At 40.9% G+C, this 25,463-nt stretch overlaps 1 protein-coding gene across 4 annotated transcripts; it reads left to right on the plus strand.

The window, feature by feature from the left end:
- Positions 1–1,588: 1,588 nt before the first annotated feature.
- Positions 1,589–25,458, plus strand: LOC147243854 (lysosome membrane protein 2-like). Of its 4 annotated transcripts, none has more exons than XM_086186517.1 (13): positions 1,589–2,058; positions 9,637–9,794; positions 11,041–11,188; positions 11,398–11,589; positions 11,781–11,872; positions 12,738–12,857; positions 16,742–16,920; positions 20,616–20,734; positions 21,077–21,150; positions 21,248–21,299; positions 21,709–21,861; positions 22,021–22,062; positions 23,264–25,458. In XM_086186517.1, exons 1-13 carry the CDS (start codon positions 1,936–1,938, stop codon positions 23,372–23,374), a joined length of 1,563 nt encoding a protein of 520 aa, XP_086042643.1. In that variant the 5' UTR covers positions 1,589–1,935; the 3' UTR covers positions 23,375–25,458. The 4 variants fall into 4 exon arrangements, with proteins under 4 accessions (XP_086042643.1, XP_086042644.1, XP_086042646.1 ...); XM_086186520.1 differs by lacking the exon at positions 1,589–2,058 and adding an exon at positions 3,301–4,055; XM_086186519.1 differs by lacking the exon at positions 1,589–2,058 and adding an exon at positions 5,439–5,834.
- The last annotated feature ends 5 nt before the right edge of the window (positions 25,459–25,463 follow it).

Below are 25,463 nucleotides of genomic sequence, written 5' to 3' on the forward strand. Positions count from 1 at the left end.
GGCTCTCTTAGGATTTTGGTGGCCCTGGATCTGCAGAGTTTGATGTAAATGTCCTGTAGCGTGGGCAGGGTGGTTCTGATGATGTGCTCAGCTGAGCAAAAGCTAAGTGGGAGCTGCCCCACACGCAGGTGATGATAGGACCCGAAAGGATACTCTCTACGGTGCAGGTGTAGACGTTCTTGAGTATCCTGATGGGGAGCTGGAAGTCCTGCAGTCGTCTGAGGTGGTAGAGACACTGACGAGCCTTCTTCACCAAGACGAAGTGTTTGGACCATGCAAGATCCTCTGAGATGTTGACCCCAATATATCAGAAGTTGTCCACCCTCTCCACCGGTGTCGCACTGATGGTGAGCAGGGTGTGGCGCCTCTACTGGTTCCAGCTGAAGTCCACAATCATTTCTTTAGTTCTGCTGACATTCAGTTAGAGGTTGTTGAGCTGGCACCAGTCCTCCAGTTGGCATATCTCACTCGTGTTCGCCCTCTCGTCGCCATTGGAGATGAGACCCACCACAGCTGCAAACTTGACAATGATGTTGTCATCAGATGTGGCCAGCAATTTTGGGTGTAGAGTGAGTATAGCAGAGGGCTGAGCACACACCCTTGAGAGGCTGTTGAGGGTGAGGAAGGGTGAAGTTTGTTTGCCTGCACAAACCAGTAGTGGTCTGCCAGTCAAGAAGGACCCACCTGCACAAGGAGCAGTTCAGTCTGAGGTCACGCAGCTTAGTGGCCAGCCTGGAGGGAACTATGGTGTTGAACACCGATGACCTAACCCCTATAACACTACCCCAACCTCATCCAGGTTTTCCATGACCTGAATGTAATCCTGAACACCATTAATGAATAATTTCTAATAAATACATTAGTTAACAAAGTAAATACACTAGTTAACAAACAGTTAACTAAGCATTTAATAGCCATCACGGATGCACCCTTATTATAAAGTGTTAATATTATTGTACCATTAAAAAAGTGAGTCTAATGTAAACATATGAATCTATAGGTTTAGAAATGTAGCATTTATCAGCAGCTATGCTGCTACAGCTTTTTATCCATGTACTACAATGTCACCTCATTGTCAAGCATAATCTCAAATGACACTACATGACAAATTGCACTTCATGTTTGGAAAAAGTGGGGCGTTTCCACATACTGCTCTGATAAGAATTAAATACTTCCACTTCACTAGTTACTCAGTGTATACTGTCAGTTTGATGTGGTGTTTTTTTTCCCCTCTCTGCTGTTTCCTCACTAGCGGGCACTTATTCCTCAATACTGTCAACTCGCTGCTGAGAGAAAGATTAAGCTTCCATTCAAATGTAAAGAGCTCAACTAAGAACACCCAAGTTGTAATAATACACTCCATATACGCCTTTTTTTATAGGGCCTGAGTTGTAGAAACTGCACTTAACGGGCTCAGCGTTGAAAGAGCAATAAAGTTTTAACCGCACTCACCGTCCTTGAGGGCGCGCTCACTCACTCCCCTTCACGCGCTCACTCACTCCGAGTCATGCTAACGGCCCAGGACCAATCAGCGGTGACCTCGCGCGCGGGGAGGGAGCGAAAGACACCCACCCGCCGTACAAAAAGTCGGAGATTCGTTTCTGCGTAACCTAAATCTAGCGGACCTCCTCGCTCAGGGGGTGTTTTAGCTGTTCTCCACTGTTCACCACAAGTAAACAGAATAACGCTTTCTAAGCTCATAGATAAGGAGAGGGAGCTAAACTTGTCCTTCCGTTAGTTTGACAGTTAACTGCGCGTCGCTTTCATTTGGGCAAGAAAGTTTCCAACAGCACAAAAGATAGAGAGAGACTGAGAAGAAGGCGAGGACCGGGGGGAAGGGGCTTGTTTGTTAAAGTGAAACAAGTCAACCACGTCGTCTCCATCTCACCGTCTCACCTCACGTACAACCAAGTGCGTTTGCTTGCACCTGCCAACATGACGCGAAGATCCTGCGCCGTGTACACAGTCGGGATCATCTGCGCTACCCTGCTGGTGGCTGGGATTGGTTTAATGGTGTCTCAGGTTTTCCGTAATTTCATGCACAACCGTCTGAAGAAGGTAAAGAACCCCACCCCCCTCCCACTTTCATCCTCTGAACTTGAATGGATTTTCATGCATTTTTCTTTTGAATGCACAGCGTTGTATGAATATTCTGACACAACTTCTACTGTTCGCAAACAATTAGATGATGCTTTGATGGGCTGCAAGATGGTTAAGTTGGCTCACCGTATCAAACAGGAATTAGATCAAACTATACCATCATACAGTTGCTCTGGTCAGAGGTTGCATGCCGCATTTTGAACTGAACTTTTATGGCCTGGTGTTGCCTTGCCTCTCAGAAGGAGTGGTACTTCTAAGTATCTCAGCCTCACAGAAATTGAAGAGCAAGATGTGTCATTACGGGTCCAGGCTGTAATCTGTACTTAATCAGCACTCTCTATTTGCCACAGTGACTCATCCAATTTTACTGTGAGTTCAGTTCCTCTTTTATATATATATATATATATATATATATATATATATATATATATATATATATATATATATATATATATATATATATATATATATCATTGTGTCAGGAGATGGTTCAGAGTCAAACTTCAACTTCACATCCAAGACTAAGTAAGGGCTGGGTCACTGTCTTGTTCTTGGTATTGGATGGTATTTTTAATGCATGTCACATGAAAAAGTGGAATCCGATTCTGAGAGCAAATAGGCAACAAAAGAATGCTTGAATTTATGAACTCAGGGTTGTGTGAGCTGATATTATAGAGGAATGACTTAATTATAAGGAGTGCTCTAAAGAATAGCCTCATGTAAAGGACTTACTGTCATGAATGTTGAAGTATAATTGTGTAGATTGACGCTAAGGTCAATAGAAAGAAAGAGTCAGAGGAGTGCAGGGTTCTCAGAAGAGGTCCTCAGCTTTGGTCGTACATCTTGAATCTGGTGCAGCCACATCAGTGGCGTTTACACGCTCACTGCTGTTCATAAACATCAGTCTTCTCACGCTCTGCAGAATACTTAGTTATAACACACACACACACACACTAAATACAAACATCTGTTCTTATTCTTTTTTGGCGCATGAGTGAATTTTTGGTGAGTGGTGTTTAACATAATTCTGTTTTGTTCAATTCATGTAGTTGCTGTGCAAATGCATGTCAGCATTTTTTTTCATTTTTTGTCTGAAAAGATTAATATCACAGTTAAAACAAACCAGAGCACTAGCTTGTTAACAGAGAGCCCATTTAAAAAAAAAAAAAAAAAAAAAAGGTTACTGCCATTAACAGTGTAAACATGTATGACAGTTGTGTAAAATGCTAATATTTGGATTTTGCATAAAAGACTCATGTGTGCACTGTGGTGCGAGTAACACTTCCTGTGTCCACTAGTTGGCACATAACAACAACATGGTGTAATTTTGATGTTTTTAAAATTAAGTTTATCACATCAGGCGTATTTCCCATAACCACATATTGGCATTGTGACTATGGTTTACATTCTGCTAGTACATTTCTTCAGGCCGGGACTCTCATCAAAAAGATTACAAAACATCTGATCATGTGGAGGCTAGTTTCAAGACTTTGGTGTTAAATGGCACAATGGTAAAAATGACCATGTCGCCAAAGTATCAACGTTTAACAAACAATGCTTTTTCACAGTGACTCATCACCAAAATCTCAAGGCATGCCTAAAAAAATTTGAAATTGATCTGGTGAACCCACTGGGTGAAATTGTGAAAATGTAAAAAAAAAGAAAAAAGGAAAAAAAAGTCTTCCAGTTGATGGTAAGAAGTGCTAATTGCCTTGGCAGGCCTCATTTGATATCTCTTTGCTGACTCATTTCACACCCCTCCAAGTCTGGCGATCAGCTTCATGTAGCCCTCGGACATCGCAATGCTCTCCTGCTGTCTTTGAAATAACATTTGTGACGAGCTTAAATGTCCACCCTTGGTTTATAATTTTTTCCATCCATCCATCCATCCATCCATCCATCCGTTTTCTTCTGCTTATCCTGTTAAGGGTCGGGCCTATTCCAGCAGCCCTCAGGTGAGGTCTACCCTGGACGGGTTGCCAGTCCATTGCAGGGCCAACACATACACAACACTCACAGCCACACCTACAGTCAGTTTAGATTATCCAATTATCCAAGCCTTCTGTTGCAATCAGGTATAATAACACAACAAATTTTAAATTCATCTAGAGAGTCATTAGCATAATACTACCTTTTTTCTTTTGTTGTGGGTGATACATTTTTGCCCTATCATTATCCTGTGAGGATGTTCTGGAGTGGATTGAAATGGTCTGTAGGCTGGTTCGGTTCTGGACTTTTTGCTTACGCTAACCTGAACTGGTGCTCAGTGGCTGGCAGGTCAGACTGTGGTTGTACTGACTACATTTCTAACAGCGAGACTCCTCTAAATAAAAGGTTAAATAGTTACAGTATGGTTAAATAGTTTAAAGATTTTTTTTTTTTAAAAAGGGTTTATTCCAAGTAGTTCTCATAGTTTTGACTGTGTTTGAGTTCAAAATGTTCCCAGAAGGTTCATTTTACTTTGATAACAGTGCACGCCCACATTCTGTGTTGACTAAGTTAGTAGAGTGTAACACTCGTTTAACCAAGATGCATTTATGGACTCTTCAAGTGCTTTCTGTTGGCCCCATCCTGCACAATAGAGGGGTGTGCAGATTTTCAAATAGGAAATAAAGTTACTGAGGTTACTAAGGTCAAAGGTCTTGCTAGGGGGGGAGTGATGACAGATTGGTGGGGGGACCTTTTGTTTTTTCCTTCCAGATTTTGGTGGTTTCATGGAAAAAGCATTTCCTAAGTAGTTTAAATGTGTTGCTGCAGTGTTTAAAATGTTACAGTTACAGAATTTGAGTTTTCTCTACCTTGTTTGGTACCAACTGCTAATGTTTGTTTAGATAGATGTAAAGAATCTTTAAAGAATCTTCTGTAATCAGACATGGGTTTTGTCAATCATATGTCTATTTTTGTTTTGAGTTTGCGTGTAAGGAGCTGTTTACTAAGTAGTAATACATGTTGGCATTTGCAGAAATGGACTCAAACGCAGTGGCAACTAGATAGAGCTGATATTTTAAAGGAACAGCTGCTTATCTCATTACAGGCACATTGATATTATTTAGCTGGAAAGATGCCTGCGCTACTCACCATTCCACTTGATTACATGTCAAGTGCTGTCACCCTGCAGTGCAAGAACAACACAGACAAAACACTGTGAGCGCAATACTCAGTATTTCTTAAATCGTTTTATGTATTTATGATTCAGAAATTGTAACCACATAATGCCTTAAATGACATTGAATCAACATGGAGAGAAATGGAGATATATTTACCAAAATTGTGATGGGGGGTCAAAGTTGAAAGTTTCCTTTTCAGTAGTATGTGTAACCCTCATTTGCATTGCATCACTCAAGGCTGCTGCTTCACAGAGAATGAATGAGATTATTGATCGAGGCTTGTGTAATGTTGTCCAGTTCCTGCACAAGAGCTGTGCAGAGTTCATTCCAGAGACAGGAGCACGCCAACGTCCCTGACGTTCCAGGATGTACCCTTGATGCAAAGTGAAGGACATGCCAGGTGAAGAGGGAGGCCACTGGAGAACAAAGATGTTTTAGGCCTCCAGAAACTACATGCACAAACCAGCGACATGAAATGGAACACAGCCGTGCCATTATGTTGATGGACTAAGACAACAAATATAAAACTATAACTGGAACTGCATTCGTATGTCCTTGGATAACCTGCAGTGGGTCTGATGCCCATGAAATATACCACCAAAGGTCGTGACTCCAGCAGCACCACAGGTGACTCTGCGGACAACACTCACATCAGCAAAGCACTCACCAACTTGATGACACACATTTCCCACCATTTTCCTTTTTGCGGTGAAAATGGCATTCATCAGTGAAGAGGACAATTCTCCAACATTCAGTAGCCCATGTAATCAGCTCCAGCCCACTGGTGTCTGGTGCTATGCCATACAGCAGCCAGGTCAGTGCCTTCATATGGACAATAGGCATGTAAGCAAGCTTTTTATGCCTCTGCGCCTGGGATAGTCAAAAGCCAGAGGTTCAGGAGCGTCCACTAGGACTCGATGATGAACTGAAAAGATTTTGGTGATCAAAGTCAAGGTCACTGTCACCTCAAATTAACCCAACATCTCTGGAGCGCCTTGAGGGAATTTCTTCAAAGTTGGCAAAAAATTTCTACTGGGACTTGTGAATGACCTGGAGAGATTTTGGTGGTCAAAGGTCACTGTGACAGGCACACTTGGGAGAAGAATACCACTGAAGTATGGTATTGGTAGTTTTCAGGTATTTTTGAACTTTATGTGCAGAGATTCTTCAGCTGTTCAAACTACACATGAGCTGATCTTGGATGCCCCTGCAGTTGGCTGCTCAGATCGTGAACTGGAGTTGTGACATGTCCCACATGAGGTCAAGCGGCTGTTGTGCCAGATTCCTGGAACCAACTTAGACAGAAACTTGCTGAAAAAGGAACATTTACAGCTGCTGGAATTTTCTGAATATGAAATGCAGGGGTCTCAAACTGATCCAGTAAAGGGCCGGTGTGGCTGCAGGTTTTCATTCCAACCAAGCAAAAGCAACACCTGATCCAACAAATGAGCTGTGTGGACACAGCTTGATTGATTTAAGTAGAATCAGGTGTTGCTTTTGTTCAGTTACAATGAAAACCTGCAGCCACACCGGCCCTTTACTGGATCAGTTTGAGACCCCTGATGTAGTGGAAGAAACACTCACAGTGATAATTAACTAACTTGTGGGCAAAAAAAATTGACACAAATAAGAGCCTTGCCTATTTTTTTGTCCTTACTTTGTCCTTTCACATTCATGTTACATAGCTGAATGACAGCAAAGGGAGAGGAGAGTCGACCTACTAGAGTGACAAAGGAGAAGAAGAGCTTCAATGTGGAACAGGAAGTAGAAAACAGTCTGAGAGGTTTATGAGTCACAATGAACTGCCAGTCTTTGCCAGAATGTACAGCATATGTGGGTGGAACACATATGCACATTTATTGAGGACACACAGTTATCTATTAGCAACTGGCAGAATGATTTATGTCAGGCCTCTCAAGTTACCCCTCACCCCAGATGCACCAGTGTGAAGGATCTCATTCCATGGATACATTCCCAGCAGTAGACTCTCTTTGTGTGCTAAGCCTCTTTCACACTGCTAGGGTTATTGGGAAACCAGTGGGTTGTGGTGGTTTGGCGGCTCCTCAGTTTGATGTGTGAGGTGGGGTCAGTATGCAATGACCTCCTGAGGAGGCCGTGCTGAAAAATGATGTCTCTCTGAGTAGGAATTTGGGCATTTTACATAGCCGAGCTTTGACTCAATAACATCATAGTCTGAAAGTTTCCTCATTTGAACACATGAATAGCTATGCACAGTTCGTTTTTATTATTAATATGTTTTTATTATTCTCTTATAAGCTGAACAAAGCTAAACCACAAGCTTTAATTTTTTCTACCTGGTAACGGCACTGATGGAAAAGGAAGGAGGATTTGTAAATTAATCTCAGTTCATTTTAAGAAAAACATGAATTTAATAGACATATTGGGAATCTATTTAAGATTTGTTGAACTATTCACTCAAAGCCACAAATGCGAACTTCATTTGCAAACTGAAGGTATCACTACAGGTCCTCTAGATTCAGGGAGGCACGAGTCTTGACCCAAAATGGGGTTATAAAACTGGAGTAGGAATGAGTCCAAAAACATGGAGGTTTGCTTCAAAAATCATAAAAGTGGTGTCCATTTGTGACGATAACGTCGCTGAATCCAACCTAAAAGTGCCTTTGAGCCTACAAATGTGTCATCCCCAGATGTTAGTTCTTAACTGTTGAAATAATTAACAGATGTCTGAGAATTTTGACTTGAGGCTACAAAAAAAAGTCAGGGGATCATCCAAGTCCATTAGGATTTATCCCTGGGGACCCTTGCACATCTTCATGAATTTTACAGGCGATTTAATTGATATTTGCTGAAACATCCTGGACCAAAGTGACAGACTAACCTCCAGAGCTGCGTTCCGCTGAGCAATGCTACACCTAAGAAAAAGATACATTTGGATGAATGCTTGTAATGATTTGTTGGTTTAAAATCTATGCAAGAATCACACCGTCTATCTTTGATCTTTATATTCAATAAGGAATCGATGTAAAATTGAATGGACCTTAATATGACTGATAGGCTAGTTCAGCTGACAATGACTAGAGGATTTTAAAAAAAGGCCTCTTGCTGTGCGCAGTGTTGTTCAACTCTACGTATTTGTGAGTCTCAACATCAAAGCAGTAGCAGTGTGAGTATTTGTGTATTCCCGTGCTAAATGTGTTTTCAGACAGGGAGTGGTGTAAGAGTAGCGCTGGCAAGTACTGAGATAAGAGGGTTTCTTTCTTCCTGTTTTCCACGCTGTATTTCAGGGGGCATGCTGAGAGGGTAACCATACTGATTGTGTAAAGCATGAAAGGACAACATACAGAGATCGCGCGGGAGTTCTCGGTCTAAGGTGACAGCTTTATTGTCCTCGACCACTTGGTACGTTTTTGCCTCTGAACAAGTAGAATTGACCCCAGAAGAGGAGGGAGCCTGTACTTCCCTGAAATAATGGAAGTCTTTTCTTCTTTTTGGGATTAATTTATAATGAGGTAATACTTTTAACTTAACACAAATCTGACACAATTAGGCCAAACTGAGATTTCCACTTCATGTGTGGTTAAAAGAAAGACTAATCCTCTCAGCAGCTTGCTTCTTCTTCTTCTTATCACCCTCACTATGTTTTCCAATTCCAATCAAGGTCCCTGCAGTGAATCAGGGTATCCTTGTTCGGAGGCGCTGACATACGTGGTGAGATCTTTGTTGTGTACAGCGTAATGAAACAAAAGGATAGTATAGGTCTGTGCCTGCTCTGCAATGCCAGGGCCTCATAAAGTCCTGAGGAATGTGGCCCAGATCATTAAAGTTGCAGTCCTGCACAACCATTGGGCATCCAGCCTTATGCATCACATGATCTGTCAGCTACTCTCCCCAAGTACCCGTTGTCAATGGCAACAGCTGACAATGGAACTATGGAAGGGTCCCCCCCTTAATGCCATTCATGTGCATACCCGATGCTCTTGTCTGATGCTCAGACAGCAGCTCCCCTCCACGGCCCCCCAAAGATTTTTTTTGTTCTCGGGTTGTTTTTACAAGGAGCCAACTAGAGTCTCAAACATGTGGTCACTTCTGCTTAACTTGTTCCTTTGTTGTTGTTTTTTAAGAAAAAATGCTGTCAGTTACAATTAAATTGCAATAAAATGATTCAAAAAGAAGTATTTTTTTATTTTTGCATATTGTCACATGTAATTATTCCAGAGCTTTGTTATGAATGTTGCACTGTAATCCTGTTTAGATTTAAGCTGATTTAGTTCATGGATTCCTGAAAAATCTGGAAAAGGCATGGGAGAAAATTTTCTTAGCTTGGAATTTAAAAAAAAAAAAATGAATAAAAAGCCAGAAAATTTAATGTTTAAATGTCCTAGAAACTTATTGATAGAAAATGTTTATGAACCTTGTGTTACTACTTACATTCTTAATGTCTCAACAGGAGATTGTTTTGGTCGAGGGCAGCCGCGTGTTTGAGTCATGGAAGAAGCCACCACCTCCTGTCTACATGGAGTTTTTCTTCTTCAATGTCACCAATGTGAATGAGTTCATTGCCGGGGCCAAGCCAGTGGTCAAAGAGATCGGACCCTACACTTATAGGTAGGATATAAAAGCACATAAGGGACACAATATGCTCGTGCTCAGATTCAATTTTTAACTTGCCATGGATGAAGATGATCATAATAAATCACAACAACAAGTAGGCGTGCAGTACTCTCCAGTGGCACCCCTGGAGAAACCCCTGGAGTGCATTACTGTCCAGCTGCAGGCCTGGAGAAACCCCTGGCCCAAAAACAATGGCACTGTCTACCAAAAAAGTGAGACTACAGGAGGAACGTGTAATAAATTGAGTCCAACTTGCAACTCCTTTTTTCTTGTCTGAGACAGGATATTGAGATTTGATTGTAAAAAGTATTTTTTTTATTCCATTTCCAAAAAGTTTTACGGCTTAAAAATGGTATTTTGATTTAGATCTTTTTTTATTATATTTTTCAAATACATATACTTTTTAGTTTAATGATCATTAAAAAAGAAGCCTAACAATGTTGGAAGGTTGTTAACAAGCTTCTTTTTTGAAAATGTGATCAACGATTGTGAACACTGTTATTGATCAATAAGGAATCAAAAAAATTGATTGAATTTTTTTTTCACATCGCGATATACGAAACAAATAGTGTATTGATTCAATTTATCAATAAAATTGTTACAGTCCTATTATTTTACGAGTTATTGCTTGTATACTGTATTATCTCTTGTCCATAAACTTGCACTGCACCTGCTGCCACAGGAAAAAAAAGGCTTTGTAAAGACGGAAGTGAATTTTTAGTATTTCTTAGTTGAAATGCATTTATTTTTTGCTCAGTTTCCTGAAATGCTGTTGAAATGTGACTTATTTGCTCAGCTTATGTAAACTGAAAAAGGGACAGTCTCAGTTTGTTGTCTCTTCAGTCGCATTCTTTGTATGATAAAAGTCTCCATATTTACCTGTTTTATTACTTTTGATAGTTTCCTCTTACCTTAAAGATCAAATGGTGAGACATGCAGAATGCAGTGTGCTCAGCCACAGGTTTTGACAAGGACACTTCTTTTGGTCATTTTGATTTGCTGTTAATGCACCCACAGAAGCCCTTGAATAAATATCAAGGTTCACCACTTGTAACACAACCTATATTTAACCGTTTGTGTTACCTAATCCCTAGTGTGATGTTGACGTGGACGAGTTCTGAAGAAATCTTTGAATATCAGTGCAATACTTTGAGCTTTTCACTGGTATGTGATGTCCAAATGCAACACTGTAGCGACTCGAGAAAATTCACAACAGTATTTCGTTTTTGTCTTTGCACAGGGAGTACAGGTACAAGGACAACGTGACCATGATGGACCATAACAAAATGGTGTCTGCATACAACACAAAAAGCTTTGTGTTCTTGAGCGAGAGGTCTGTAGGTGACCCAGCTGTTGATAGCATCACCACTGTCAACATACCTGCGTGGGTGAGTCGTGAGTCTCAGATAAGAGAAAAATGGATAGCCAAGTGGGTGAGAGTGGATCATATATATAAACGCTTGGATGATGTCACAAACATGGAGTATTTCCTTCCACACTTTGTTAATTGTTTCCTCAATTCCACCCTACCATTCAAAAAACTCTTTGAACCTAATCTGAACAGTTTCCAATCAGGTGTTCCAACTCTTGTCTGTAGGCTGTAATGGACAAGGTGAAAGGGAGCTTCTGGAAAGCCTCGATGGTGTCCATCATGATGAACTCTGTTGGGAGCGGCCTCTTCACTACACGCACGGTGGATGAATTGTTGTGGGGTTACGAAGACCCCTTGCTGGTCCGCGTTGCCCCTTCCAGTCCTGGGACTGAGACGATCTTTGGGCTTATGTACAAGGTATATGCAGCTATGCAAATGATAAAAACACCCAATCATACTTTGTGCCTGCCTTAGAAAAAGTAATATTTATCCATATTTTGTTGTTAAACTCCTCCACAACATTTCATCGAATTTCATAATTGCTCTTTGATTTGAAAATTTGAAAATTAACACATTTTTAATCGAAATCTTTCTGTTTATTTGTGTAGAAAAATGGAAGCAACGATGGTGAATTTATTTTTCACACTGGGACGGAGAATTACATGGATTACGGCCGAGTGGAGACATGGAAAGGTCAAAGGTAACGCTGTTACTGTGCCACATCCATGCACAAACTTCCTTTGTGTCTTCATCCAGTGTGATGAAACTTCATTGGGTAACATTTGGTTTAAAGTGTTTTTCCAGACCTGCTTCCTCTTGCCAGGGTTCTGTATCTCAGTCTGTTTGTGTCTGGACTGTTGCCCTAAGGACAGGGGGGCGGGGCAGGACATTCTGATACTCTTAAAGGAATAGTTTGGGGTGTGCGCGTCAACAAATTCAGTATTCATTTACTTAGAAATTTTCACAGCTTTACTTTTCACAAACCTTTCTTTTGGCTCAAGATTTTTCAATTGTAGAGCTTCCTTAATATTCTAACGTGTGCCAGGCACTGTTGCGCTTTTTAATTCAAACAGATCTGTGGTGCTGACCCATAAGACCCTTACTATGGATGCCTACCTCACATAAACCTGCTTCAAACAATCCAGACTAGTCATTTAATGTCTTCTTAGTTAGCTCTCGTATCCCAGTTTATTGTCAGTTTCCTCACAGTAGAAGCACCCTTCTAAATTCTAGGAAATTTTTCCAGCTGCTACTTTCAGATAAAATGTGTTTGATCATCAAATTACTCCACTGTAATTTTCTGTTATTAAGATGTAGATGATAATTGTGTTGACTTTGCAAGTAAGGTTTTTGAAAACATGAAAGACAGCCAAAAAGTAACCAAAATAGTGTATTTAATCCATGTTTTTTCTAACTGATATACAATCTTGCCTGGAGCTATTGTTGAAGCCTCCAGGGAGTCGCATTAAAGGCTTCGTAAATGTTTTAGAAGCATTCAACCAGTGCCAGAAGAGATAGGAATATTATCCCCTTTATTTATGCCAGTCTTTCCTTTTGTTTTGCAGTCAGCTGACCTTCTGGAACAGTAATCAAAGCAACAGCATCAATGGATCGGACGGAAGTGCCTTCCATCCCTTGCTGGACAAGAATGAACGCATTTACATCTTCACTCCAGACCTCTGCAGGTATCAGCCATCTGCCCTCCTGCTGTCTGCTGTAAACACTGGGATATACACGATCATGAGGGACTGAAGACATTTTAGTAGTTGTTAATTAATCTACCAGCATGGCTCTATTGATGGCAGTGTTTGTCAGTTGGTTCACAGCTGTAAAATCTAACAACCACTGGAAGGATTGCCATAGAATTTTGCACAAATATTTGAAATCCTAATGATTTTGTTGTTTTGTTTTTTTTTCCTTGCTTGTCCTATTTATGATTTCACCTGAAGGCGGGGTCATGATAGGTCATGGAGTGATTGCTATTTCTAGTACATGACCAAGACAATAGAAAGCATACCACCATAGGGCTGGGTGGGGGCATTTATTGCTGGTATGGAAATGGTGTTTACAGGCCTTAGATCCTGTGGATGGTTATCATGACATCCTGATCACTTTATAAAAAGCACCACAGGTGTTCTCGGAGTTCTCACCAGGGTTTTACTACCTATATTGTGAGGGTGTTTTAAAAGAATAACATTATAGTTTCCAGGAAACTCTTTAAGGGGAAGACTTTTGGAAGAATGTTGGTCTGGAGTATAATGGAGAAAGGAGGCTAGTGTGGGAAGAGGAGGAAAGAAAAACTTGGAAGCAAGAAAGAAAATGAGGGAAAAACCCTTGGAGTATTTTATAGGTGATGAGACATATTGATTTGCGCTTAGCAAATACCAGGATTTTCATTTTTGCTGAGAAAAAAAATTGGGAAAAAAAATTAAAATAACATTTCCTTGTGATAAGCAGCTGCATCCATCTGGCAAGTATTATAAAATACTTCTCCTAAGTATAGACAAGATGTTCCCTTCTAATTCACAGAGGGACATGAGGGTTTTTGAAGATCCACTGGGATTTCAGTAGCAAGATGTTTTTTATTGAAAGCTCAGTTAATGTTAAAGAACGACCTCTTCCCCAGTGCCTTGAGGATGAACGTCTCCTTTGGGTTCAATTTCACAAATGTCAAGCCGTAGTTGCAGCAACATGAAAACACAAGCTTCACTGATGAAACTCATGCTGGTGATGCACGCTTCTAAATTAGAACATAACCTTGACCTGAAAAACAAGCTGCAGTGGACATCTTCCCTTTTTTGTTGTACGTGGAAAGAATCTGCTGGAGTGACATCCTGGTCCCTTTGACACTATTTGGACATGAGTCAAAAACCCCTCTCCCACATGTTTACAAAACACCTTCACCTACATATTCATTGCCATCCGGCAGGATAGTGGATGTCTGTCTTATTGTGACTAAAGGGAAGGCTCCCTCCCTGTTTCCTGTAATTTTTAACATAATGCAAAGAGGAAATGTTCCATTAAGTCATCCATGGTAAACTTTCACGCTAAAGTTTAGAATAGGCCTTTCAACCATAAGCTCCTGTAACAGTAGCTCACTGCTGATTTGTGTTTGAACATCTAAATCAGCATGACATCTGTAACGGACATGGATTTTAAAAATTCCCATCTGTGACTTGATGGGGTAGTGACTATGGTCCAGTTACTGACAACTGAGCCACAAAAATTTCAGGATGTTGATGAATTGCAAGCAGGTGTCATTGTTCAAATACCAACTGGCCCTTTGGTTTTGCCCGCGTGTTCCTCTAGCCACGGCCTTTAATCTAGAAGTCTCAGATTTGATTTGCTTTTGTCATTGATGGTCTATGCAGTACGCCCTGAAACATGGACATGTACAGAATTGAACTCTAAAAACCATTATAATTCTTAATTAGAACTAAATCAGTGCATTTGTACTTTTTTAATACTTTGTACCAAGGAAGTTAAAAAAATAATAATTAGAATGTGTGCAGCCACTGTGGAGCAAAAGGTAGAAGCAACTATACATTTAATTTTGTCATCATTTGATTACTGTTAGTGTCTGTGATTTTGCAGTCTTTTCCGGGGGATGTTTTTCTTCTGTATCATATACCAAAATAACTAAACCACAACCATGACCCAAAAACCAAAGTACAAGCCGACACAGCTTGCAGAGTCTTTGCACAATTTTCTGGTCATACATCCATTTCACAACTTTTTATTTTCTCTTGTATCTCCAAAATGGATATTTCAGTTTCACACATTCAGTAGAACTACACCTTTTCATAGTTAATATAAATGCAATTTCTGTTGTACACTTTCTTTTGTGCATACACTGCAGTACAGATCAGGGTTTTCGCAATCCTCCCAGAGTGAAGAAACACATAAGGCTTTTTACTTGGCTTGTCTTTGGAAGGTCAAGGGAAAGGTCAGTACAGTATTGTTGCACAATTGGTGGGCTGTGTAGCAAAGAGCTGTGTCCTCCTGGCAGGTTGGCAGACACTGTATAGATCTCTTTGTTCTTCCTGGGAATCATCAGGGTTCCCCTGGACTCAACAGAACTGTACATAGAACAAGGATGGAAGTACTCACGGAAATGTAATTGCTCTGGAAGCTGTAAAAACAACAACTGTTGAACTTTTAAGCACTCTTGATTTCCCTTTCAGAAAGTACTGTGCTGAGGGATAATAAATATTTCTTGGCATTTTATCCACAATGTGTTCAAAGTTAAAGAGTGCAACAATAAAGTCAGCAAAAGTCCTCCAGCTGCCATAAAAACAGTTCATCCGAACAAGTTCTCTTGACTCAGAATGTGATTCACCTTCAGTGTTCTTGTCATCAAGGAAACCTGGAAAGGCCTCATCACAGAGAGGCTGTTGTCTGTGAACAAATTAATGAGGCTATGTTAAAGCCAACTGCCACAGATAATGTTCCCCGCAACTTATTTCTGAAAGTTGGAATTCATGTTGCTGCTGGCAAAATGTGACGGGTTATGATCTTCAAGAGCTGAAGCAAATGAGGAAAGAACTCGTTGTGGATGTTCGGCTTGTTGATCCTACTGCTGATGAGAATGCAGAGGTGATGTGAAGTACATTGCATCGTACTTCTTGGAGGAACCAGCAATGCATGCACCAAGTTTGATGTTGATTGAGTTAATTGAATTGCAGACATACAGAAATATGTTGCTTTCTCGGTCCAAATCTTGGTGTTGACTTCTTACTTGAAACAAAAATCCTGAAGGATGAATGTCCTTTTGCTCTGTTATCTTGATGTCATGATGTCTAATTGTGCAAGAAACATTGTTTTGCTCAGTATTTTCTCTTTTTTTAAATGTTCATGTGTTCATAGACATAAACAGTTCACGAAGGCCGTGCTAGTGCAGAAAATAAGAGCATGTTTGAGCAGTGACTTTACATCACGTACAGGTTAAAGTTCTTTGAATTGATAATACAGTTTTAATTGTGTGCTAGTGAGTTAGTTCCGTTTTCCCTGGTGCCTGGAGCCAGTTCCAGAGTGATCCTATGCTCGTAAAGCTGTTTTTGTAATAAAGGGCAGTGTGTAATCAATGACAGGGCCTGTTATTTGTATATCAAAGTAAATGTGAACCTTTGATCGGCGTTTAGAAAATGAGTTAGGGGTTGAGTGAACTGGGGTTGACGGTTGATCCATGATGGAGAGGAAGCAAATAGAATGAGAGCGTACCCTTCTTTATTTTTATGTATCTATATTGTGCAGCTAATGCGCTCTATGAAATGTAATGCTTCTGTAATAAAGGTTTCATGGAAATTACATTAACTCACTCAACCTACAGCTATTTCAGAGACCAGTGGGGAAGAAATTTTATATTGAAACTGATTTCCCGTGAAAGCTGCGTTTTATTACAAAACCGGGTGTGATGCTGGTTTTCTTGCGAAACCGTGAACCTGTTTTGAAACAGTAGAATATGAAAATATTGAGCAACACATTGGTTAACTGATTTAAAGAGACAGTTATAAATGAGAAGGTTGAATTATTTAATTTTACTCGGCCGTGTGCTTGCTTACCTCTCCAGGTCAATCTACATGGAGTTTGAGAAAGATGTAGAGGTGAAGGGGATCCCAGCTTACCGCTTCACGCCACCGCGCTCTGTTCTGGCCAGCAAAGAGGAGAACCCAGCCAACACTGGTTTCTGCGTCACCCCACAGGAGTGCCTGGGAACTGGCCTTCTTAAAGTCAGTCCCTGTCGGAAAGGTAAACGTCAGCTTGTGTAAACCTTTTTTCTCACCCTCACCTTTCACATGCCTACCTTAAGCTAGTCTGCTGGTTCCAATTTAAACTTTTTTCCTGTACTAGCTCCGACCTGGGCCATCTAGCTAACATATGCATAAGTTTTTGTTTTTGTTGTTGCTGTTTGTTTATTGTCCTCCAACAAACTTTTAATCGTAACACCCAAACTGATAACACTTACAACAGCCTATGCACTGCTGAAAGCCCCCAAATGACCCATGTGATAAAGCTTTCCAGCCCTGTCTATGTGTTAGGTGCCGTCTGACTATAACTCTCCCAGAAGATGGGGGGTGGTAAGCCGCTGGAGTTGGTTCTGGCCTTGAATGAGGCCAGACGTTACCATACTGCCAGGGCTCTCAGACCAGTTGTCCCACGTGTCTCATAGATTGATAGCACCACTGTTTGACCCATTTAACTTTGTGTCTTGTAGATTCATGTTGGCATTAAAGTTAGGATTCTTAAGATTTCACTCCTGGCTGTGTTAATGATACGTCAAGTTACTGGTGGAAATAGTTTCCTGAATTCTGGGTGCAGAAAAAAAGAAAGAAAGAAAGAAGAACTTTTCTTGTTTCAATAAATTAGCCAGGCAATAATTGACCTTTTCTGTCATTCTTTGAGCAACAGTGATGTGAAATCATATTTTGTGCTGCACATGGCATGAGCCTGTTAACAGCAGCAAACAGTGAATGTAGATATCATCTCTTGAACGTTTGTTGCTGCAGCTGCAACTCTTAGTGCTGATCTGCTGTCAGAAAAAACACCTGTCTAGTTTGCACTTGTGCTGAATGTCAGGGGCATTTCCTCCGTCTGCTTAGTCCAAGTCAACATTGTGTGACCTCACTTAGCAATTAATTCCTTAAAACACTTTTATTTAAAAAAAATTTACAGGATTATTAGTTTAAGGTGCAGGTGTTTGGTTTGTTTGATTTTACTATTTTATTTTTTATTCAGTAAATGTGAAGACAGAGCTTTGGCAAATGCTCTCTGCTTTATTGCAGAATGTAATGCGGCTGGATTTGTGTTTTTTGGATGATTTTCATATTGAAATGAAAGAAAATCAAAGGCTACTGGTGATTAATATACCCGTTTCATAAATCAAATACATTTCTAAAACACTTTAAATGTTCATTAAAATAAAAGTGTTGATTTAGGGTCGTGCAATGGAGAATGTACACAGACATTCAAGTCCAAGTATGTATGTATGTATATTTGGGCTACAGTGACCTTTTGGATTGTCACGGGAACAATCTTTCAGGTGACTGTGGGTGTCTCATATTTTTGTTAAAGGACTGTTGCCAAACAAGCGCAGGAAAACTGTCACCTCTGCCCCACTTCATCAGCCCCCTCTGACAATGCTGCCACCATCTGACTTTGCTGTTGCTGCTGAGACACGTGGATCTGGCTGCTTTTTTTGCAGGTGGAAGGTAGCCAAGAATGTAGCACTTGACTGTACTCTCCCTTATTTTTTTTATGTCATCTTAGAACTCCTTGTATCCTCATGACAATATTAGGAAGGAAGGGACTCTAATTACCCCTACCAACAGGGTTGTAGCCCATTCATGCCACTATTGTTTATTTTCTGTGAGACAGCATCCTTTCGTGCTGTGTCGAGTGTGTAGTAACAAAGGTCAGATTTAATCTTGTCAATGTCTGTTGAGGATTTTTTCCCACATATTCCATTGTTTGTCCTAATTCAATTATGACTCAACTGATAATTTATTACTTTTCTGTTAATATGGATCCAAAAAGGGCCATTCGGTCTTTCTATCGGAGAAGTGAGAGTCTGGTCTGCGTTGCCAGCAGTAAGTCGGACTTGTTCGCGGTGAGGGTTGTACTCCGCTAAGGCTGCCCTTTGTCACCGGTTCTGTTCATAACCTTTACTGAATAAAGAATTTCTTTCGTTTTAGTTTTAGTCTTTTAGTTTTCAGAATTTCTAGGCACAGCCGGGTGGTGGAGGGGGTCGAGTTTGGTGGTGGGAGGGTGTCGTCTCTGCTTTTTGCGGCTGACGCGGTCCTCTTGGTTCCATCAGGCCACGACCTCCAGCTCTTGGGGCAGTTCGCAGCCGAATGTGAAACGGCTGGGATGAGAATCAGCACCTCCAAGTTTGAGGCCATGGTCCTCAGCCGGAAAAGGGTGGTTTGCCCACTCCAGGTCGGAGGGGAGGTCCTACCTCAGGTGGAGGAGTTTAAGTATCTCGGGGTCTTGTTCATGAGTGAGGGTAGGATGGAGTGGGAGATTGACAGGCGGATTAGGGCGGCATCCGCAGTGATACGGGCGCTAAACCAATCTGTTGTGGTGAAGAGGGAGCTTAGCTAGAAGGCGAGGCTCTCAATTTACCGGTCAATCTACGTTCCAACCCTCACTTATGGTCATGAGCTTTGGGTAATGACCGAAAGAACGAGATTGCGAATATAAGCAGCCGAAATTAGTTTCCTCCGCAGGGTGGCTGGGCTCTCCCTGAGAGACAGGATGAGAAAGTCAGTCATTCGGGAGGGACTCAGGGAAGAGCCGCTGCTCCTCCATGTCGAGAGGAGTCAGTTGAGATGGTTTGGGCATCTGGTGAGGATGCCTCCTGGACGCCTCCCTCGGGAGGTGTTCCAGGCATGCCGAACTGGGAGGAGGCCTCAAGGCCGACCCAGGACATGCTGGAGGGATTATATCTCTCGGCTGGCCCCGGAATGCCTCGGGATTCCCCCGGAAGAACTGGTGTAAGTGGCTGGGAAGAGGACAGTCTGGGCTTCCTTGCGGAGGCTGCTGCCCCCGCAATCTGGACCCACCGGATAAAGCGGAGGACGACGACGAAAATAAATAATCCATCCATCCATCCATTTTCTTCCACTCCAGCCCTGAGAGAGGTGGGGTTCACCCTGGACGGGTCAAGGGCCACACATAGAGACAGACAACCATTCACACTCACAGTCACACCTATGGTCAATTTAGAGTATCAATCAGCCTCGTCCCCTCTTGATGGCTTTGGACTACGGGAGGAAGCTGGAGTACCAGAGATAACCCACACAGGAACAGGGAAACATGGGGAGAACCAGGGGTCGAACCTGGAATTTTGTCTGTGTTCCGCTGTCTCTCGTGCCTCTTCATTTTTTGTTTTTACTTTTTCGTTTTTATCGTGCTTTGTCCTTGCTGCACTAGTTAGCTTAATGTGACCTGTCTAAAATATTAACTACATAAAACATTCCTTTACACCAGGGAGGTCGTTTTAAGGGCCTCTTTGTTATGTGGAGATAAATGTCGGCATGAGAATACTGACACATTAATGGCCAAATTCAAATTAATGATAAATATCTTGTTAAGGAAGCATGTAGTACCTTCAGTGTCTCATTAAACCCTAGGTCACATTAAACCCTCAACACTGTCATCTAGATGAAGTACACAATTTGTCATAGTTGACCTATGCTCTGCTAACTGAAATAGAAAGAACAAATGACAATGTGTGTCATTTACAAGCAGTAGAGATATCAGCCTTGTCAGCTTTATGAATATCCTCTCCTCTCCTTTCTCCTCTCCTTTCTCCTCTCCTTTCTCCTCTCCTTTCTCCTCTCCTTTCTCCTCTCTTCCTCTCCTCTCCTCTCCTTTCTCCTCTCTTCCTCTCCTCTCCTCTCCTTTCTCCTCTCTTTTCCTCTCCTCTCCTCTCCTCTCCGCAGGTGCCCCAGTCGTCGCCTCCTTCCCTCATTTCCATCTGGCTGATGCTAAATATGTGTCTGCCATCGGTGGAATGTCCCCTCAAAGAGAGCATCACCAGACTTTCCTGGACCTGAACCCAGTGAGCTATTGAGTCACAGTTTATCAACTCTGAGTCCCCTGCGTACCCTGCAGTTATACTTTGTAACATGGAGGCTGTAACTAGTCTTTGTTGGAGACAGGCTCAATGTAACATAGGCCGCATCAGTTCACCAGGGAAATGTGTGGCAGCAGAGCATCTGAGTGAAGACGTACTACTACACCACCTAGTGACACTCTAATAGTAGTGCATATGTCAATTTTTTCATGGGTCACATGACATTATTAACGCTACTCATTCATGAGATATACTGTGTATTCTGCAGATAGTCGCATAGGCTGAAGCTGATCTGATTTGATATTTTATTGTATTTTTTTCTCACAGACCACTGGCGTGATCGTACGTGCAAACAAAAGAGCACAAATTAACATGTTGCTCAACAGGGTCCCTGGATTCCCGTGGGTATCTCCATCCAACAGTTTTACTAGTCTACTTTTGTATGTATTTCAGAACTCTCTATAATTTTATTTCACTCCTTTTATCAATCCATAACAGAAAAACCAGACCTCTGAATGAGACAGTCTTCCCTGTCATGTTCCTCAATGAGGTAAGAAACAATCCAAAACACCGTTCTCTGACTGCTAACAGAGGGACTGGAAGTACAGGAGTCACTATCCAGTTGTTCGGTTTTAGTATATTAATAACCTTCCAGTTCTGCAACATAGGAAGCCAAAATCACCCTACGTAAACCTACACAGCTACTTTACACAGCTGAACACTATTAGAGAGTCACCCCAAAAGAAGGTTTGGTATTTGTTCTGTTAGTGGCAGCTCAGAAGATCCCATCAACTACCACACATTCAGCAGAGTAAATATTGTTGTCAAGCTGCTGCCGTGAGAGCGAATGAGACGTGGCGTGAAGGGATGACATCTTTAACCTGGGTTTCTGGATGTACATTTGCAACATGAACTAATATGTCTCCTAATACATGTGTTCTATTCTCTTGAATACGCAGAGTGTGGTAATTGATGATGCATCTGCAGCCAGAATTCATAAGCTGCTGCTGATAGTCTCTCTAGTGTCCAACTTCCCACTCATTTTGGTTGGACTGGGCGCCATCATGTTGGTGGTCTTCATAATCCTCCTCATCCGTGCCCGCAAACAGAAGGTAGGAACCAGAATTTTGCCTGATTTTATCCTAACCCGCACTGTTTGTTTGCTTGCTTGTCCTAATATGCAATGAGTGTTAATTTTTTGTCATTAATTTGGTTGCTTCACCACACTAACGGCACGGTGCATGTGTTTATCACTGTGTCTCCCCATTCAGAATGAAGTTAGGCGCATTGTGTTTACCAAGCCTATCTATGCTGTAAGTCTTTCTAATTATTTTGCTGCTGTGTTTGATTGTTGCTTTATTCAAACTTCTGTCACAAGATGTTTACGCATCTTGAATCACATTTAAAGAGTTAAGTCAAGTCCCATTTACCTCCCAAATTATGCATAATGTGCATATTGCGCGCGCTCATTAACAGCAAGAACAGTCTAGTACCAGGTTTTGAATGGGTGTGTATGTGAGCCGAGCTGCCTCATGTGTTTTGGTGGGGGCTGGGACACTGTTTAGTGTGTGTTTTTACTGTTTTCCGTGCTGCTACTGTGCTGCTCTGCCGAGAAGTACCTTCAGGCTCAGGCCCTAATTAACAAGACATCGTAATTTTAGAATCAGATACCGAGGTGGAACAAATGCAATTTTCATGACTAGGTGCAGGGATTTCCGTGGCACTTCCAAGTTTACGTCAACAAAACAAAATGCTTTTAAATGACTAAGAAGAGCAACGCCTGCTTCTAATCATGGCCGACGTTGCTAGAGAGGATGAGGACAATTTCTTCTGGACAAACTTAAGACGCTGAATCTGATCTTTTTGATGACTTTTGATGGAGGTATGCTAACACTTCCCATTGACTGCCATTCACTGTGCTAAGCTAACTTGTGGTCAGCCTATCTCTAGGCCCCTTCCATATACACAGAGGATAGAAGGGTGTCTATCTTCTTGTACTGCTCAAGGGAGGATTATAAATAAATATACTTCCCAAAAATATGGGTGCTCCAGAGTTGCATTATGTCAAACATACTGTAACTGTTTAAATCTGAGCACCGTTCAAAAAACAATCTTTTTTTTCCCAAGTGGTTTGCCTGTTGTATTGTGGAGAGAGATAACAACTGGCATCATTATTTACTTATTTTGGCATCATTTACATTTACATATTGCTGTTTAATCACAATAAAATCTAAGTTTATGTGGCAGTCATTCAGATGAGGTTCCTGTAGATGGCAGTGAAACTCAATGCAGGGAACTCGCTGCTTCTCAAAACGAATCACTTTTGTATCAGTCCATCATTTTTACTGACTTCAAATAATGTTGCAGATCCAAGCATGACCATATTTAGTTTTTCTACTGGATTTGCACAGGGCAACGATGGTTGTTTTACCCTGTTTGTTCATAAACGCAGTCAAACGATAAGTTTCTGTTAATTTGTTAACTCCTTTTTTCATCTTCGATCTCTCTGGACAGGCCAGCTCTGAAGATAACACTTCTTACACTCCAGTCAACGACAAGGAAAAGGACGATCCCCAAAACGGAACTTATATTGGTTTGACACCAAAGATCGACGCACAAACTTGAAGGGGCGTGAGCGAATGGACAGGAAGTGGCTTTGTACATTCGAGCTTTCAATCACAAATAGCGATGTAGTACATCTTTTTAGGAGAAGTACATTGAAAATATCCCTTTTGAAATTGGAAATTGTATTTTTAACAATAAGGTGTAAAGCATCCGTTGACCATGGAGAGCCACAATCAATTTAATTTTAAGTCTAGACACTGATACCCCCCCAAAAAAAGTTCAACATTTATTTGACTTTGGTTCAAAGCTGATACCACTTCTGACAACAGGTCCTCTCTAGACTGGAGGGGGAGTGTTGCAGCGGTGCAAACAAAACACACATCTTTAAACCCTGACAACTAGAATAGAATCCAGTTATTTTTACTGCTGTGGCCTTGCTTCATTTTCTGTTTGGTCAGACTCGATTCAAGTCTAATTCCAAACAAACGTCAGTGACGACTACTATGTAGGAGGGTGATTAGGGACCAGGGTAATGAAGTCCATAAACTGTGAGGTTCTTTTTTTTGGATACCATACGTCACTCTCAGGGCGCCTCTGTTTGGATGTTACCAAGCATTATTACAGCAGAAATGTAAAGCACGCCTTCTGTTTTTGAAGACATTTGAAACAGTATTATTATAATGTTTGTGTTTCATCCTAAACTGAATGTTACAACACTGCTCATTACTTTCTATCCATGCACTACATTTAGGGTCACTCTGCGCACGCCATTGTTACTATACCAGAAAAACCTTAAGACACATCAGAGTGAGATGTGCTGAAGTGCTTATGTTCCTCTCAATGTGGGATGGGAATGAATACCAGACAAAATGTTGTATATTTTGGATACCTTCATGTTTTTGTAAAATAAGAAGTCCTTCTCATTTTTTGTAAATGTTACATGTAGAAATGTTCAAATGAAGAACATGTTTAGTTTCCCAAACGTGCCATAATGAGGTATTGTAGCCTTTCATCATCCACATAAATCCCTGAATGAAACAGGATTTTAGATCATGTGATTCATGCAGTACTGAATATTTGTGTTGGTAGCAGTTTGACCCTGTTAAACAGCTTATACTAACTGATATTTCTATATTTATTTGATCTTATAATCATTTCAAAATGTGATTTGTCATGGAGTCAATAACCATTAATGGAATTGCTTTTCAGGTTTTACATCTTGCTCTTTAGATGCTGTTGTTGAAGGTCATTATTGGTGCTGCCTGACACCCAACAAGGCTTTCAAAGGAAGGAGATTTCATTTCAGGCGTTCAGCCTCTTGTCTTTTCAATTGGAAGAAATGCTGTAGTTGAGCCATATCTGTTTTGCTGCCTGCCGTGTGGTATTATACTCTAAAGATATGGAGTTTTTTTGTTTTGTTTTGTTTTTTTCAGACACCAATCTGATCATAAAACCATTTTTTAAGTTCTTGCATCACCAGCAGCGTCAAACTGCACTTCACTTAAAGGATAGCATGTTGTACAGCATTTCAAGGCTGTTGAAAATATAAGTTTTCAAGTGCCATAACACGTCTCTATAAATGCCTTTGATGTAATATAAGAAAATGAAAAGAAAGAGCTGCTCAAAAATGGATTTGAACACTGCTGAGCCCATCTTTTTAAGCATTTATTCTCAAGTCCTAACATCTGAAGGACAGCAATGTGGACAAGTGATATATGAGACATTTGTGAAGATGGGTTCTTTAGAGATTTTAGCAGCCTTAATTTGATTTTATTGTTTGCATTTTGTTTAAACTTTAATTCAAATATATCAAATAGTGACAATTCATGGAGAGTGCATCCTGTAGTCTTGTTTTAATTCATGGGAAGTTAAATGAATGCATAAATCAACATTTCTTTGATGCAGAAAAGGACAATATTACACAAAATTGTCGTGGTTAAAGAGGATAAATTATGTTATGTTGTTAAAACCAAAACACAAAGCGCCATATGGACTATACACAGAGCTTAATTGTGCCATATTTTGATTACAGACTGCACTTAATGAAATTTTTGTTACTGCTATAACAATATATTCTTGTAATTGCCAACTTGTTTGAAATGTCGACTTTTTACTGTGTACACGAAAATAAAAATAGTTTCAATAAAAG

This window comes from Aulostomus chinensis, chromosome 19 (assembly GCF_037954235.1).
Source record: "Aulostomus chinensis isolate RoL2024-O1b breed Wild chromosome 19, RoL_Achi_v1.0, whole genome shotgun sequence".
In the NCBI taxonomy this organism is placed as follows: Eukaryota; Metazoa; Chordata; class Actinopteri; order Syngnathiformes; family Aulostomidae; genus Aulostomus; species Aulostomus chinensis.

Excerpts from the sequence above, each read along its gene's own strand:
- LOC147243854 (XM_086186517.1), top strand. The coding sequence starts at position 1,936 with ATGACGCGAAGATCCTGCGCCGTGTACACAGTCGGGATCATCTGCGCT. Across the intron at positions 9,795-11,040 it reads ATCGGACCCTACACTTATAG|GGAGTACAGGTACAAGGACA; the intron begins GTAGGATATAAA and ends GTCTTTGCACAG. Across the intron at positions 22,063-23,263 it reads TTACCAAGCCTATCTATGCT|GCCAGCTCTGAAGATAACAC; the intron begins GTAAGTCTTTCT and ends CTCTCTGGACAG.